Genomic DNA, 15352 nt, shown 5'->3' with positions numbered 1-15352 from the left:
GGTTCAAAAATTATCCAACGTGACATCGTGACATATCATTTCTGTCTCAGTCAGGATCAGTCACGATAAGCCCAATTATTTGTATCGTAACATTTCTACTTGCATATCAGCCTTCTAAATGATTTGAATGGCATTTTTGGAGGGTGCCATTTCTTTTGGGAGGGCTTACTAAATTGAACAATGGTGGGATCTCTCTGTTCACCATTAAACGGAAGCAGTTGCTCCGTTGATACAGCACTGCGCAGGTCCATCCGAAACCCTCTTTGTGCTCCGGTCCCCAACAACTATATAAAGGGAACATCCACACGATTTCATTTAAGCCTGATAAGTTCGAAATGAACGAAACTAGTTGCTTTATGAGAGAAATCTGGGACGGCGACTCGCCACTCATAGATTTCTAACCATATTTAAAAAGGGCAGAGTTATTTATAACTTAATAACCATGGTATTTACATATTTCAAACAAAGAAAATCCGACTACTGAATAGATCAGTAGAAATCAACCATTCATATATAAATATTTGATTTTCATACATGATTTAAATTTATACAAGGCAGTCATATTAAAGCCATATACCAATCTCTTTTAACTAGAGTAATTTTCAATTCATATCTTTGTCAATACTAAAAGGAATTGAACCATTTTTGGACAAACATTCATTGTAGAGATTCAACTTTCATATTAAGCCAAGTACATCTTTTAACTAAAGTAATTTTCAATTCATCACTGAACCATTTCTGGACTAACATTTATTTTAGAGATGAAAGATTACTGTAGTTTGCAAGGGATTGCTTAATCACTCAAATGATGATAAAATAAAATTTCTGTACTTCTATTACCATCAGGAAAAAGTATGTGTCGTCTCAGAAGAAGCAAATGTGAACCAAGTAATACAACCATTTAGATGTATTTCAAAGATAGGACAGACTAGATGTACATCGACAAGTTTTAGTTATTTTTCATAAATCAATGTGTAAAGGGTATATACATGTATGTAGATATAGAAATTCACAGGCTCTCTATAACCTGTTTACCCACGATATTGTTCCATTAAATAGGTGTTTCTTTACAATACCACTGTAACAATATGGATGACATTCGTCTGAATATTACAAATTTTTACGGACTATAATCTGCCAACTATTTTTTATTTTCAATCCTCAAAGTTTTTTTATTTCCATGCAGTGTGTGTGGGAAATACTCAGCTATTCTAATTTCATACTTCCACCTGTGTGTACTGTAACACAGACATCCAGACGTATTTGAAAGAGCAGACCAAGCGACAGACATCCAGACATATTTCAAAGAGTGGACCATGCAACAGAGACATCCAGTCTGATATATTTCAAAGAGCGGACCAAGTATCATAGACATCCAATCTGACATATTTCAGACATCCAGTAACATACATCCAGACGTATTTCAAAGTATCATAGACATCCAGTCTGACATATTTCAGACATCCAGTAACATACATCCAGACGTATTTCAAAGAGCGGACCAAGTATCATAGACATCTCGTCTGACATATTTCAGACATTCAGTAACATCCATCCAGGCGTATTTCAAAGAGCTGACCGCACAACACACATACATCCAGATATATTTCAACTACCGGTAAAAGCACATCTCCATAATCAGGAAGACTGACAGAATTCTGAAACCAGAACTAAATGTCTAGCACTGTTATACTCTAACAATTCCTTATAAAATGTTCGAATTTCTTTCAAGATTTCTCGATCTAATCGAGTGTTACTCTTAAATTTCTTCCTCTTTAATATAGCATCAGTTAAGTAATGAATCCACAAAACATTAGAATACGGTTGGAAGGCTTCCCATTTATTTCTGAAAATAGAAAACATTAGAGTTTATTCCTTTATTTCACTTTACATCCCACTTAATACAATCTTTGTCATTGTCAGTCAAATTGGGAATATCGACATAATCCTCATCACTTAACATTTACTTTTCTGCACCGCCTGGGCAAATGAAGACTGGCATATGCCATGCAGTGTATTATAAGGGTGGTTTCCCCTTGTCAGTGGTGCAGGACGGAGGACCTGCCAAGGACAACTGTCTAGTCATTCAATTGGTACGAAAAACATTGGAGTGCACATAAAGATCCCTTGGCAGTTGGAATTTGATGTAAGAGCAGGCCATAGCTTCACACTCCAGGCAAAATTTCCCTCATAGCACCCTGTATAGTATGGCGTATGCCCGTCTTCATTAGCCCAGTCGGAGAAGAACAGTAAGACGTAAAACCCTGTTTCATTTCATTTCATTTCATATTATAAAGGAAGGCTTGTCAAGACAGCAGCATATCTGCATACTCTTAGTCAAATTTCTGCTGTCAAGGATTTTTTTTTATAGGCACACAACCATGCACACTGGACCTTTTTTCCACCTCATCCGAACTCCTAGTCACTGACATGGGAACACAAGCTGAAAAACTCAAATTTCTGTTGTCAAGGGATTGTTTTTAATGAGCACACAACCATGTACACAGTACCTGTTTTTCACGCCATCCGAGCGTCCAGTCACTGACATGGGACCACATGCTGAAAAATCCCAAAGAATCTTCTTTGACCCAACCCTTGTGGTTAGTGAGCCAGTGTCTTACCCACAGCCATCTTGCCTTCATAAGAATCAAAACATAATCAAACAATGTTTCAGAGAAGTTGGAGGTACCGTTTTCATGCTCAATCGCAGGATTCCATTCATTCAATTCTGTATCAAGTATTACGATAAACAAACAAACAACCTACTCATTATGATCTTTCATTAATCTATAAATATCAAACTGATAATCTCCCTTTCCTTGAAATAACGTCTCATCATCTGCTAGATCACAGTGGATCACCAAACCATCTACAAAATATAACATTTATAACTAAATCACCAAAACAACTACAAAATATAACATTTTAATTAAATCGCCAAAACATCTACAAAATATAACATTTATAAATAAATCACCAAAATATCTACAAAATAAAACATTCATAAATAAATCACCAAAACATCAATAAAATATAACATTTTATAACTAAATCACCAAAACATCTACAAAATATAACATTTAAAACTTAATCAGCAAAACATCTACAAAATAAAACATAAATAAATCAGCAAAACATCTACAAAAACATCTACAAAATAAAACATAAATAAATCAGCAAAACATCTACAAAATAAAACATAAATAAATCACCAAAACATCTACAAAATATAACATTTATAATTAAATCACCAAAACATCCATAAAATAAAACATTTATAAATAAATTACTGTTACGGTACTTGCCCGACCCTCCATCCTAAACAACTGACAAGGGGATATCACGCCAAAAATTCTGAGGAACTTCCTCAAGCAACAGAGAGAGAGAGACAGACAGACAGAGAAATGGGATTTATCTTCCACTCAACACAAACTAGGTCATTTTGGGACTAACATAAGGTTCAAATTTATTTCAATAATTCACTTGCGCATAGGGGTCTTTAGCAGTTGGAGGAAACCGGAGGACCCGGAGAAAACCACGAGGTTGGACAGGCGACCCTACACTTACTATTAAAAATGTGGGTGTATAAAGACATTATGTATAAAATATTAAAACTAACCCTTCATCAACCTGGACATAGTGAAATCTATTATACAAACATGGACGCCATTAGATTCTATTTCTACAGTTTCATCATTCAGATGAAAACTTTTCATTTTATCTTCGGTTCTTTTAACTAAAACATTTCCTATGTGTAGATCACGATGTTCAAACTCAAATGCCTCTTCAGCTACAGCCAGGGCGTAAATACTTTGCTGTATAACACTTTTAGCTTCTAAAGGATTATCAAACTGAAATACATAATATTCATTATCGTAATTGAATACATTAAGGCCTGTTTCCGCAGTGTTTTTGCCTGCGATTAATTTGATCTAATGCAAAAGGAGTGGGACGGTTTCAACACAAATTAGGTCATTTCGGGACTAACGTATGGTTCAATTTTATTTTGATAACTTGCTTGCACTTCTTTAACAGTCGGAGGAAACCGGAGGACCCAACTAATTATTGAATATGCATATTAATTTAGATCAGGGCAAAATAAAATATACAATTTGAATTCCCTTGCATACTTTTTGTTACTGTCATGAAGTCAAAGTAAGTAAATTATTTATCTACCTTGAATGATTCCAGATCACATCCGCCATCAGCAAACTCAAATACAATAAATAACTGGTCAGCATCAAATATATCTGAAAGAAAAACACATCACTTCCATTAGGGGTGTAATAGTTACTTATATTAAGAGCGTATTGAGGAGACATTTCAAACGCCTTGTCAATGGTGCAGGACAAACAGACTGACAAGAAACAGTTTCTAGTCGTTCATATAGTATAAAAATCCAAGGTTTAGTGTAGCCTACACATTGGTGTGCACATAAAAGACCCCTTGACAGTGCCATTGTCCATACATAATGTTCTCTCATAGCACACTGTTTAGCGTATGTCAGCCTTCATTAGCCCAGTTGGTGCAGAAAAGTAGGACGTTAAACCACTTTTCTTTCTCTGTTTGAAGAGGGACATCGGAATTCTCAATCATAATAAAAGAGAGAGAGAGAGAGAAATGGGGTTTAACATCCACTCGACACAAACTCTGTCATTTCAGGACTAACATATGGTTTTTATTTTTTTTCAATAATTCGCTTGCGCATAGGGATCTTTAGCAGTGGCAGGAAACTGGATGACCCGGAGAAAACCCACGAGGTTGGACAGGCAACCCTACTCCTTGTCACGAACAACTGGGGATTCGAAACCACGCCAGTCGACTCAATGACAGACTTTATGATACAGCGCGAGCACGCTAACCATTCAGCCATCCCAACCCCCCTATAATAAAAGAAGGCCTATAAAAATGATTTGGTGTAAAAATAAGTAATTACCGGGTCGATCGTTTTCTGATCCTGATTTTTCATTATAATCATCCCACTGTTTTAACAACTGTTTAGGGTAAGCTCCCTTTACACAACAAACGCTAAAAAAAAAATAAAATTCCATATATTTATTAAAGATACATTATGTAAGGTTTAGATAAAGAGCTAACCATTCTTGCTATAATAGTTCGAAAATAGATAATGCAAAATGAATATATTGAAAACTCCATTTAAATTACTCTACTGCATGCGAAGATACTAGCCTTTGAAGTTTTGACAAGATGTGTGCATTAATTGTAACACTCGTACTGGTTGTTTGAAGCTTAGCCTCGCTTCTCCATTTTTATATTAAATCATTAAATGGCCTAACTGTTCTAATCTACTTAAAATCAGATAACACTTAGATAACATTTCAGGCCTAAAGAAAGACCTGCAATAGGCAGATTTAGCTCTTGCATAATGTATGTTTAATTAGTGTTCCTACATCAATCAATTAGGGCACAAAAAAAAACAAGGTTTGTTTGTGTACAAATTGTAAATGCTGTGCAAATAAAGGAATATTTGTGAATTAGAATTTGAAGTACATGTAGAGTGCATTGAAAAGATGATTTAAAGCATCCTCAAAGCAGCAGCAATAGCCCTCCTTTTATTTATTTCTGAAATCTATCAGATCATGTTCTGAGTTCACAACACATTCTCAGATTTAAGTTAAGAATTAACTCAAATTTCAATTACTGTTTATGAGAAATATGTTTGATCCATAAACACATAGTTTATTATTGATGTATTTGATACATTAAAACAACAAAAGTTTAACAAGTTATTTCATGAGTTAACAGGTTTAACCAGATGCCGAAGGCGGCGGGATTAAACCTGTTAACGAATGAAGTGTGCTATAAATAAATTGTAACATTGACAACTGCTCAACATGCTTAATGTTATTGGACAGAAAACCCACCCCACTTCTCTATATGATTTCTACTAAAACTAGTGTAAACCAGCAAAAGTGTGCAATAACATTGAACATGTCTAGTTATTGTACGTTTAAGCTCCACCCAATCTACTAGAGGGAAAACAATCTGCTTATTCAACGAAAAGAACAAAGGGAGATTTCCCATCCATGTTACAATTTTGATTAAATTCTTAACTCAAGTCTGAGAATGCTTTGTTAACTCGGCACCAAGATTCAGAAATAAAAACGTTTTACCAGCCTTCAGCTGTGTTGTCTACTTATGAATGTAAAATATTTCAATTTGTACAAACCTGTTAACTTGACAGAAATTCTCGGTTTTTGTTTGTTTATTGTTTCTCAATTCACTTAATTCACTGTAACAAAATAACGCATTTTATAATTAAAACTGTTGACAGCCATTTGATGGATTTACAATATTGTGTAAGTTGAATCTCTAAAAGAAAGGTCAGTCAAAAAAAATGATTTAATTCTGTTCAGAATCTACAACGGTATAACGTATTGGCATCCTCTTCAGATGACTTAAAGGAGCATTATGTAAGATTAGGGGGGCCACAGTAGCTAAGTAAGACGTTGGCTCGCTAGACTGGAGGTCAGGTGTTCGATCTCTGCATTGTCCGAAAAAGTTCATCCAGATTTTCCGGCGTGATTTCCCCTTTGTCAGTGATGCAAGACGGAGGGCCTGACAAGGACAGCTGTCTAGTCGTTCGGATGGGACAAAAAACCGAGGTCCCGTGTACACATTGGCGTGCATGTAAAAGATCCCTTGACAGTTGGAATTTGATATAAGAGTAGGCTGTAGTGTATGATTAGATATAAAGAGCTGACAGTTCTTGCTATAATAGTTAAAAAATAGATAATGAAAAGGGAATATATTGAAAATTTCAGTCAATTTACTTCACTCTTAGCCAAAGAACAGTGTAGATAATAATAAACAAAGTCTCCATTATCCATTTTTAAATTAAATCATTAAATGGCAAGAACATTCTAATCTAATTATAACATTTCAAGCCCTAAGAAAGACCGGCAATGGCAGATTTAGTTCTTGCATAATGCCTGTTGAGACAAGCGTCTTCTATCCGATTGATTCACAGCAAAGGAGAGTTGGTGAATGGGACCAAATAGGTCTATCGAGTCAAAGTGGTGTGGTTTTGATACCCAGTTTGTACATGACATGAAGTAGGGTCGTCTGTACAGCATTGTGGGTTTTCTCCTGGTCCCTCTGACTGCTAAAGACCCCTACATGGAAGCTAATTATTCAAATAAAATTGAACCATATTTTAGCCCCGAAATTAACTAGATTGTGTCTGGTGGACGTTAAACCCCATTTCTCTCTCTCTATATAAATATATTTATTAACTAAATTGTATCATAGAAAATGTAAATAATTAAATGAAATGGAAATAACAGTATTAGTTGTAACTGGGGACAATTCTAACTTCGGACTCTCATATAAGTGGGTGTTAAATCCCATTTCTCTCTCTCTAGGATACATGTATACATATCGCTTATCATTTGTCTAATGTTCTATATACCAATACTTACATAGATATTAATACTTCAGGAAGTACTTCGGCAAATGTTTTCTGTCTTTCATCATTTACTAAAAAATACCCTTCAATTGGAATAATCTGAAATATACAAAAAAAAAAGTTTAAAATCATACAGTTTCATGTACCTGTAGTAATAAATAGTTTCAAGGAGTCATCGATACATAGTTTGATAGTGTGATAAATACATGGTGTAATTCTGTGATAAATACGTATTTTCATGGAGTGATAAGTACATACAGTAGTTTCAAGGTGTGACAAGTACATAGTTTCATGAGTGATAAGTACATAGTTTCAAGGTGTGATAAATACATTAGTTTTATGGAGTGATCAGTACATAAAAGGAATATAGAAGAAAAAGATAGGTTGCCAGGCAACAAAACATACGCCCACAGCAGCTAAATCGTCCGAGCGGTTGACAAGAGTTGTTGCACATTTATTCTTTTGTAGGTAATTAGGGGCATTTAATAGACAATTTCATACAGATGACATTATAATTTTCGTTCACAAGGTTCTTAAAGCTAAAACAAGGGCCATAACACTGGAAGTAATCTACAGAAATTGTTGAAATTCGACAGGCTTTTTCTTATTACTTATTCAAATATAAATTTCATACAGATCATACAATAGACTTCTTTTTACTAATTTAAATGATACATATAAATTTCATACAGATCGGATAATAACTTTTGTCGTCAGAGCATTCACAATGTACAACAAAGTGAAACAAGGGCCATAACTCCAGAAGAAATTAACGGAAGTTATTAAATTAAATAGGCGTCTTCGTCTTACTAATGCAAACAACATATATCAATTTCAAAACAATCAGATGATCAATGTAGTCTGTAGAGTGTTCACAAAAAATTGTGGACGACGTACTGACGGACAGACGGACCAACGGCAATATACCACCACATTTCCATGTCGGCGTATAAAAATTGGTTCTTATAAAATATGGTCGTATACATGAGTTGTCCATAATACTGAGTGGGTCGTTACACTGCATTTCACTATATTATTATTCTTACCTTAATAGCAACCGATTTACCATTTCTAAAAGCTCTAAACACTTCTCCATAAACTCCTTCCCCTATCTTCGTACATTCGTTCAACATCCTGTATAAAGATATAACACATCCTGTATCATGTACAGCAAGAGAGAGAGATGAGGTTTAATGTCCACTTGACACAAACTAGATCAATTAGACTAACACTGGGTTTAATTATACTTATAGTTCAATAATTCATTTGCACGGTGATCTTTAGCAATGGGAGGAAACCGAGGATCAGACAAAAACCAACAAGGTTGGACAGGCAACATTACCCCTTGTCACATAAAAGCAGAGAATTGAAACCATGTCATTTGACTAACGCGCCCAAGACTGTACTGGAAATAAACCAAACCAAAGCCCTCTTTCCTGCACTACTGACAAGGGAAAACAACTTAGCGAGCCAGCACCTTATTCACTGAGCCACGATAATTAAAGAATATTTCTTCCTTTAATACATTTATGATAGACAAGCGATTTCAGAGTTATTTGCCACTGAAAATGATTATCTCCCTTTATTGAATATGAACGCAATATACTTTAAGCATTATACTTAGCCTCTTATTTTCAAAAGCAATTTTACAAGAGATAACCCATGAGGTTACACAGCCTATCCCACAACTCAGTACATGGATACATGGGTTCAAACTCACTACTTTACATAGATGACAGGGGAGAGAAAGAAATGGGGTTTACTGTCCACTCAACACAAACTATGTTATTTCGGGACCAACACACAGTTCAATTTTATTTCAATAATTTGCTTACAACATGGGAAGAAACCAGAGAAAACCCATGGCACTTGACTCAATGACCGTATGATCTAAAGCGCATGCATTAGACCCCCCCAACAGCCTCATATTAGAGGGAGGGAAATGGGGTTTAACATCGACTCGACACAAACTAGGTCATTTCGGGACTAACATACGGTTCAATTTTATTTCCATAACTCACTTGCGTGTTGGGGTCTTTAGCAGTGGGAGGAAACTGGAGGAACTGGAGAAAACCCACGAGGATGAACAGGCGACCCTACTCCTTGTCACGTGCAACCGGGGAATCGAAACCACGGTTGTTGACCCAATGACAGATTTTATGATACAACGTGCACAGTTTGAAGACTCGGCTACCCAATACCCCTCGAAAGAAATTATAACTTACTTTAGGGGTATACAGTCGGTAAAGGATACAATCCTCTGTTGTTGACACTGAGATAATATTTTAGATTTTGGAGAATCTGGAATAGATCCCTTCTTTTTATTTGGTGTCAGCATTTCCTGTAACACATCCAAGTAAATATCTCTAGATATTGTCCGTAATAAAAATGAAACAGTGTTTAGGCCAAGAAATGATTTTATGTACCTGTGTTTATTGTCAATTTGCTGCCAAAAACAGGGTCAGTGGGATGGAAAAATCTTTTTTGTTCATGGGTTTTGTATTATCCATTTTCTAGCATTTCTAGCTTAATTACAGAGCAAGGTTTTTGGAAATAATAACAATGTATCAGTGTCGGAATTTGTTCACAGAAAAACAATCCAAAACGGTATTATAGTGAAGGAGGAATGAGAGTAAAAAGGTTTGGGGTCCACAATTTTTGCTTCAAAAATAGGGTTGGTTGGTCTGGCAACTGTAAACACATCCTACTTTTCGGCACCAACTAAGAGATTGGGCATACGCTTTGAGGTAAATTATACCTGAACATACAAGTGCTGAAAGAATACTCTTAGAATCAGCGCCCAAATAATTTGGTAATTGTTCTTTCATAAGTATGTGGAAATGAAATGAAAATATAATGGGATTCAACGCCCTACTGTTCTCCTCCGACTGGGAAAATGAAGATGGGCATACGCCATGCAGTGTGCTATGAGGGAAATTTTCCCCAAGCAGTGGCAAGGGATCTTTTACGTGCATGCCAATGTATACACGGAACCTCAATTTTTTGTCCCATCCCAACAACTAGACAGTTGTCCTTGTCAGGCCCTCTGTCCTGCATAGTTTATTTGGTGTGCTGCAGACTTTAAATACTTACAACAAAAGATCTCGATAAATAATTACAACAAAAGATCTCGATAAATACTTACAACAAAAGATCTCGATAAATACTTACAACAAAAGATCTCGATAAATACTTACAACAAAAGATCTCGATCTCGATAAATACTTACAACAAAAGATCTCGATAAATACTTACAACAAAAGATCTCGATAAATTGGCTGTAGTTGGTGTGTAGCAAGGTTTAAGACAAGACTTTGACTCATTCCTGAGGTCAGAAAGTCTAGAATTTTCAGGAACTTTGTGACTCATGTCTGTGGCTGTGTGAAACATTTCTTCCGTTTCTGATTGACTTTCGTTCTGAGATAATTTCGATGAATGTTTGTCAGAATGATACTCTATGGACTCCTCCATGCTTTCTTCATCCTCTTCTGATATTGGATCAAGGCTTCCACTTTTGACCAAGGAGCAGTCGTCTTCTTCCGAGCTTTCGTCACCATCTTCAATTGCAAGATCTGTTAGGGTATACCGCGTCACTTCCAGATCTTCATCATTTGTGCCCTTATAATACTCTTGTAATTTATCATCATCACAGACAATTTCATCATCATCATCATCGACATCATCATCATTATCATCATCATCGACATAATCACTATCATTTTCATCATCATTATCCACCTCATCATCGCTACTAATTTCATCTTCTTCTATAATATGACTTAATTCTTCTCCCTCCGTTTCAAGTTCTGTATCATCTAGAGTTAACTCCCTTTCTAATGGAGGCGACAATCGACCGGTACTGCCACCTGGACGAGAACTTCTGCTGCTTCTACTACTACCGCTGCTGTCGAAAAGACTTTTAGATTTATCATAACTTCGCGTGTGTCTGGTAATAAAACTATCCTTAAGGCGACTCAGATCTATATAACACTTTAGATCTTCGGGACTTACTCTCTGCACTTTTGCATGCCTTGAAAGATCGGGAGAATCAAACAGGCTTTGTGTTTTATCGTAATTACTTCGACTTCGTAGCGCTAATGGACTCGGCGATAACTGGTTCCTTGTGCGCTTATTAACCTGTAAGTGTTTGTTTATGGAAGCGAGCGGTTTATCACTCAACGAGGAGTCATCGATTGAGAGTTCTTCTATGTTGGAAATATGTTCAGATCTGGTGGCTTCTTCCGATTCCTCGTCTAACGATGGACTAGCAGCAATACTTGAAAAATCTAATTGCGGTGTTGTCGATTTTGGATCGTGTATACACGGAGATCTGTCTGTCGAAATCGGACTGTCTTGAAGATCCTCAATATGAGATATATCACAATTGTTTATTTTAATGGCAGTTTTTCGACACGGAGTACTAGTGTCGATTCCGGCTTGGTCTGGAACTCTAAGGTTTTGTGCAGCTGTTGTGGAACTATTCTTTGAACCATCAGAGACAACCAGTAGACTGTATTCTTCTAGTTCACTGAAGTCGTATGAATTTTCATTACTTTTGGGTTTGGGTGTATTCTTTTTAAGTACAGATTGAAAGAGAGATTTGCTAGTTTTTGACGTCACTCTGGTTGATGTGTTGGGTCGGGAATTATATTTATTAGTGCTATCACGTAATCCTGGTCTCCGAACTTCACAATCGCTATCCTGAAATAACAAAATATTTACAACTTTATTAAAGTCAGTGGGGGGGGGGGGGGACATTAACATCGACTGAAAACAAAGTAGGTCATGTCGGGACTAACAGATGCAATGAAATGGGGTTTAATGTCCTACTTTTATTCAAAGACTGAGCTAATGAAGATTGGTAGATCTCCCGTAAAAAGGCAAAACCTAGTAACTCACTTTTTTCTTATTTTGAGAAAACAAAGGAAAACGTAATGAATGAATATTAAACCCCAGGTCATCCATTGATTTGACTATTGAGTTACTAGGTTTTGCTGTGGTATACTAGGCAAATGAAGGAAGTTGCTAGGTTGTGTCATGGGTGTAATTGCTTACAAAATCAAAAGATTGGAATATCTAGTACAACAACAGGAAGCACATACCCTAGTAACTACAAATTTGGTCCTAACTCAATTTTGATAAAAAAGTGAGTTACTAGGTTTTGCCTTTTTACGGGAGAGATATATACACCATGCAGTGTAATACGAGAGAAAGTTTTCCCTATCAGAGACCCTATTGAGACAGGAAATCGTGAATTAAAAATTCTGAGTAACGCCTGGATAGTGAAATGATATGATTGGGGTTTAATGTCTTACTGTTCTGCACCGACAGGGCTAATGAACACGGGCATATGCCATACAGTGTGCCGAGGGAAAGTTTGCCCGGACCCGGTACTATGGCCTACTCTGTGGATCTTTTACGTGCTCGGCAATGTATACATGGGACCTTGGTTTTTTATCCCATCTGAACAACTAGACAGTTTTCCTTGTTAGGCCCTCTTTCCTGGACCACTGACAAGAGGAAACCACTTCAGAAAATCCTGATGAACTTTCTCGGACAATGCAGGAATTAGACATTGACCTCCAGCATAGCAAGCCAGCATGTTACCCACTTAGCCATTGTGGTTCCCTGCCTGGTTATTGAGCCAGCACAATATTCACCAAACCACCGCCTTCGAATGACTAACGACTTTTTATTTCAGTTTAACAGATATTAATAATAATAATGTGTATATATGTAATATGCTTTATCCACACCAAAGTCTGATCCTGATTACCCCCATTTATCCCCCTGAACTCTTTAATTCTTAGAGAGAGCCTAACATGTGTTGTCCAGAGAAAAACAGGTTTTTTTTAGTATAATTCCATACACGATCCTCATGGTACCTATTTAGCCTACATCTAGCAGGTTGACTGGAATGCAAGAATATTCAAGAACTGGATGCAACTGTTTGATCATAAAATCCATCCATTATTATCATAATAATTGGGTTCCCGACATTCAGAACAAATTTAATGAACAGTTTAAATATAATTCTTACAGCAATCCGATTAAAATACAGATCTATATTTTGTTTCATTTTTGCCTCTACTAGTACTACATGAAGATCTGACCAGTTGTAGTGGGAGGTCGCGTCATGGGTCATACATGAGGTTTTTGACCCTATGGCGTCAGACATTTGATTAACCAATCAGCGTTGATGTTTCGGGTAGTATGCCCACAGTTCCGTGCATTGCTGCCAATAACTCGCTGCAACAGACTGTTTCATTGACTTATCCCTCACATCAACCAAAACCTGAGTTATATAACAACTCTTCCAGATGAGATAAAGACAAGTCAAACAAAATTTTGAGCTATAAAAAAAAAAATGAAATAAGATCTGTGTTTTAATCCTGAAGATTGTTCTTACCGAGGAGTTGCCTCTATAACTATATTTAGCTGTTCGTGACCTGGCAAAATTGTTTTCTTTATTTTGACTTTGTTTTTCGTTTACATACTTCTTCCTGTAGATAAATAAAAATACACAAATTCATTCAAAATCAGAGAAAGTCAGAAAGGGGGGGGGGGGAATGGTATGAATAGGTAACTATTCATTCTCTTTTATTTTTAACAAATCAGAGAAAAGGGGACTGAATATCTAAATGTAACTGGGGTTTTAATGTCTCTTCAACACAATATTTACCGTTAATTTTTGTATTGTCACATTTCTGCATACAGTACTCTTTTTTTTAATGTCAACTTTATGTCTCATCAACACAAAACTTTGGTCATTTTCAGACTAACAGAATTTAGCGCCTCAGCGACCAACGCAATGTAGATAATGGGACAAGGGTGGATATGTCTTACCTTGTGCTGCGGGTTATTCTTGGGATAAATGAGGAACTATCATTTCCTCCTGAACTATTGCTAGATTCATGTGATGAAGAATTATTAAAACTAAAAACATGTTTCTGTTTTTCATCATCCGAGCTCCATCCTTCCACAGCTACTACTCTCATTCGATGTCGCCCATATGTTTTAATTGTTCCCTTTCTCTTCATATTAAAAGATCAGACCTGTAATATAATAATATAAAATAGTAAATAATCATTTTCTTTTATATTCCGTTACATGACAATGACATGCTAGCCTACACAGTAGGCCTACAGCCTAGTGAAACTCAACAAAGGGAGAGAGGGAAAGAGACAGACAGAGAGAGAGAGAAATGGGGTTAAACTCCACTGGACACAAACTAGGTCATTTCGTGACTAACACATGGTTCAACTATATTTCAATAATTCGGTGGCGCGTAGGGGTCTTTAGCAGTGGGAGGAAAACGGAGGCCACAGAGAAAACCCACGAGACTGGACAGGCAACCCTACTCCTTGTAATGTATGCCTACAACCTGGGAATCGAAACCACACCAGTTGACTCAATGACATGACGCCCAGCTCAACAAAGTCAAAACATGTGGACTATTTGTTTACTCTCTATACGACCTGAGCTATTAGGGTAGGGAATAGCACAGAAATATTCAGTACTGAGGTGAAATCAAAATAATGAGCGAAAGACAAAAAACGGTAAAAAAAAAAATAGGTCATATGAATCGAACTTGACCGTTAGCTTGAAGTGCAGTTTCTCACTAATGACTCAATATTCACTTACAAAACACAAATATCATTTGCTTCGACATCAAACTTTTACAAATCTTTGAAAATATTAGGATCATTTATTTAAATTTAAAGAAAACATCTGTAAATTTGAATTAATGAAGTGGACACATCCAAAATCAAAGATGGCGCCTATTTTGAACAATTGTAACAGACCATTTCATTTGTCAATATTTATAAGCCAAACGGTAGGACCGTTAGGATTGGATTAATTTACTTCCGTTATTGAGCGGAAGTAGGCTTGATTGTCAGGGTTTGTTTTGATTTCTTCTTG

The 15352-nt window shown here is 36.3% G+C and overlaps 1 protein-coding gene across 2 annotated transcripts; it reads right to left on the bottom strand.

Annotated features, from left to right (window-relative positions):
- Positions 1-1432: 1432 nt before the first annotated feature.
- On the bottom strand, positions 1433-15208 carry LOC126816155 (serine/threonine-protein kinase haspin). 2 transcript variants are annotated; one of them, XM_050542388.1, is made up of 13 exons: positions 15074-15208; positions 14276-14484; positions 13839-13932; positions 10685-12130; positions 9655-9770; positions 8476-8563; positions 7443-7528; positions 6191-6253; positions 4937-5028; positions 4177-4250; positions 3620-3851; positions 2767-2869; positions 1433-1846 (listed from the first exon to the last, which is right to left on the bottom strand). In XM_050542388.1, the coding sequence occupies exons 2-13, from the start codon at positions 14467-14469 to the stop codon at positions 1639-1641; spliced, it is 2796 nt and encodes a 931-aa protein (XP_050398345.1). In that variant the 5' UTR covers positions 14470-14484; positions 15074-15208; the 3' UTR covers positions 1433-1638. The 2 variants fall into 2 exon arrangements, with proteins under 2 accessions (XP_050398345.1, XP_050398344.1); XM_050542387.1 differs by having other exon boundaries at positions 15026-15197.
- Between the last annotated feature and the right edge of the window lie 144 nt (positions 15209-15352).

This window comes from Patella vulgata, chromosome 3 (genome assembly GCF_932274485.2).
Source record: "Patella vulgata chromosome 3, xgPatVulg1.2, whole genome shotgun sequence".
Lineage (NCBI taxonomy): Eukaryota > Metazoa > Mollusca > Gastropoda > Patellidae > Patella > Patella vulgata.
Note: the sequence above shows the minus strand (reverse complement) of the source record. Positions and strands in the feature narration are given on the sequence as shown.

Excerpts from the sequence above, each read along its gene's own strand:
- LOC126816155 (XM_050542388.1), bottom strand. The coding sequence starts at position 14,469 with ATGAAGAGAAAGGGAACAATTAAAACATATGGGCGACATCGAATGAGA. Across the intron at positions 6,254-7,442 it reads CCTGAAGTATTAATATCTAT|TGAATTAAGTGAATTGAGAA; the intron begins GTAAGTATTGGT and ends ATTTTGTTACAG. Across the intron at positions 2,870-3,619 it reads TATGTCCAGGTTGATGAAGG|ATGGTTTGGTGATCCACTGT; the intron begins GTTAGTTTTAAT and ends TATATTTTGTAG.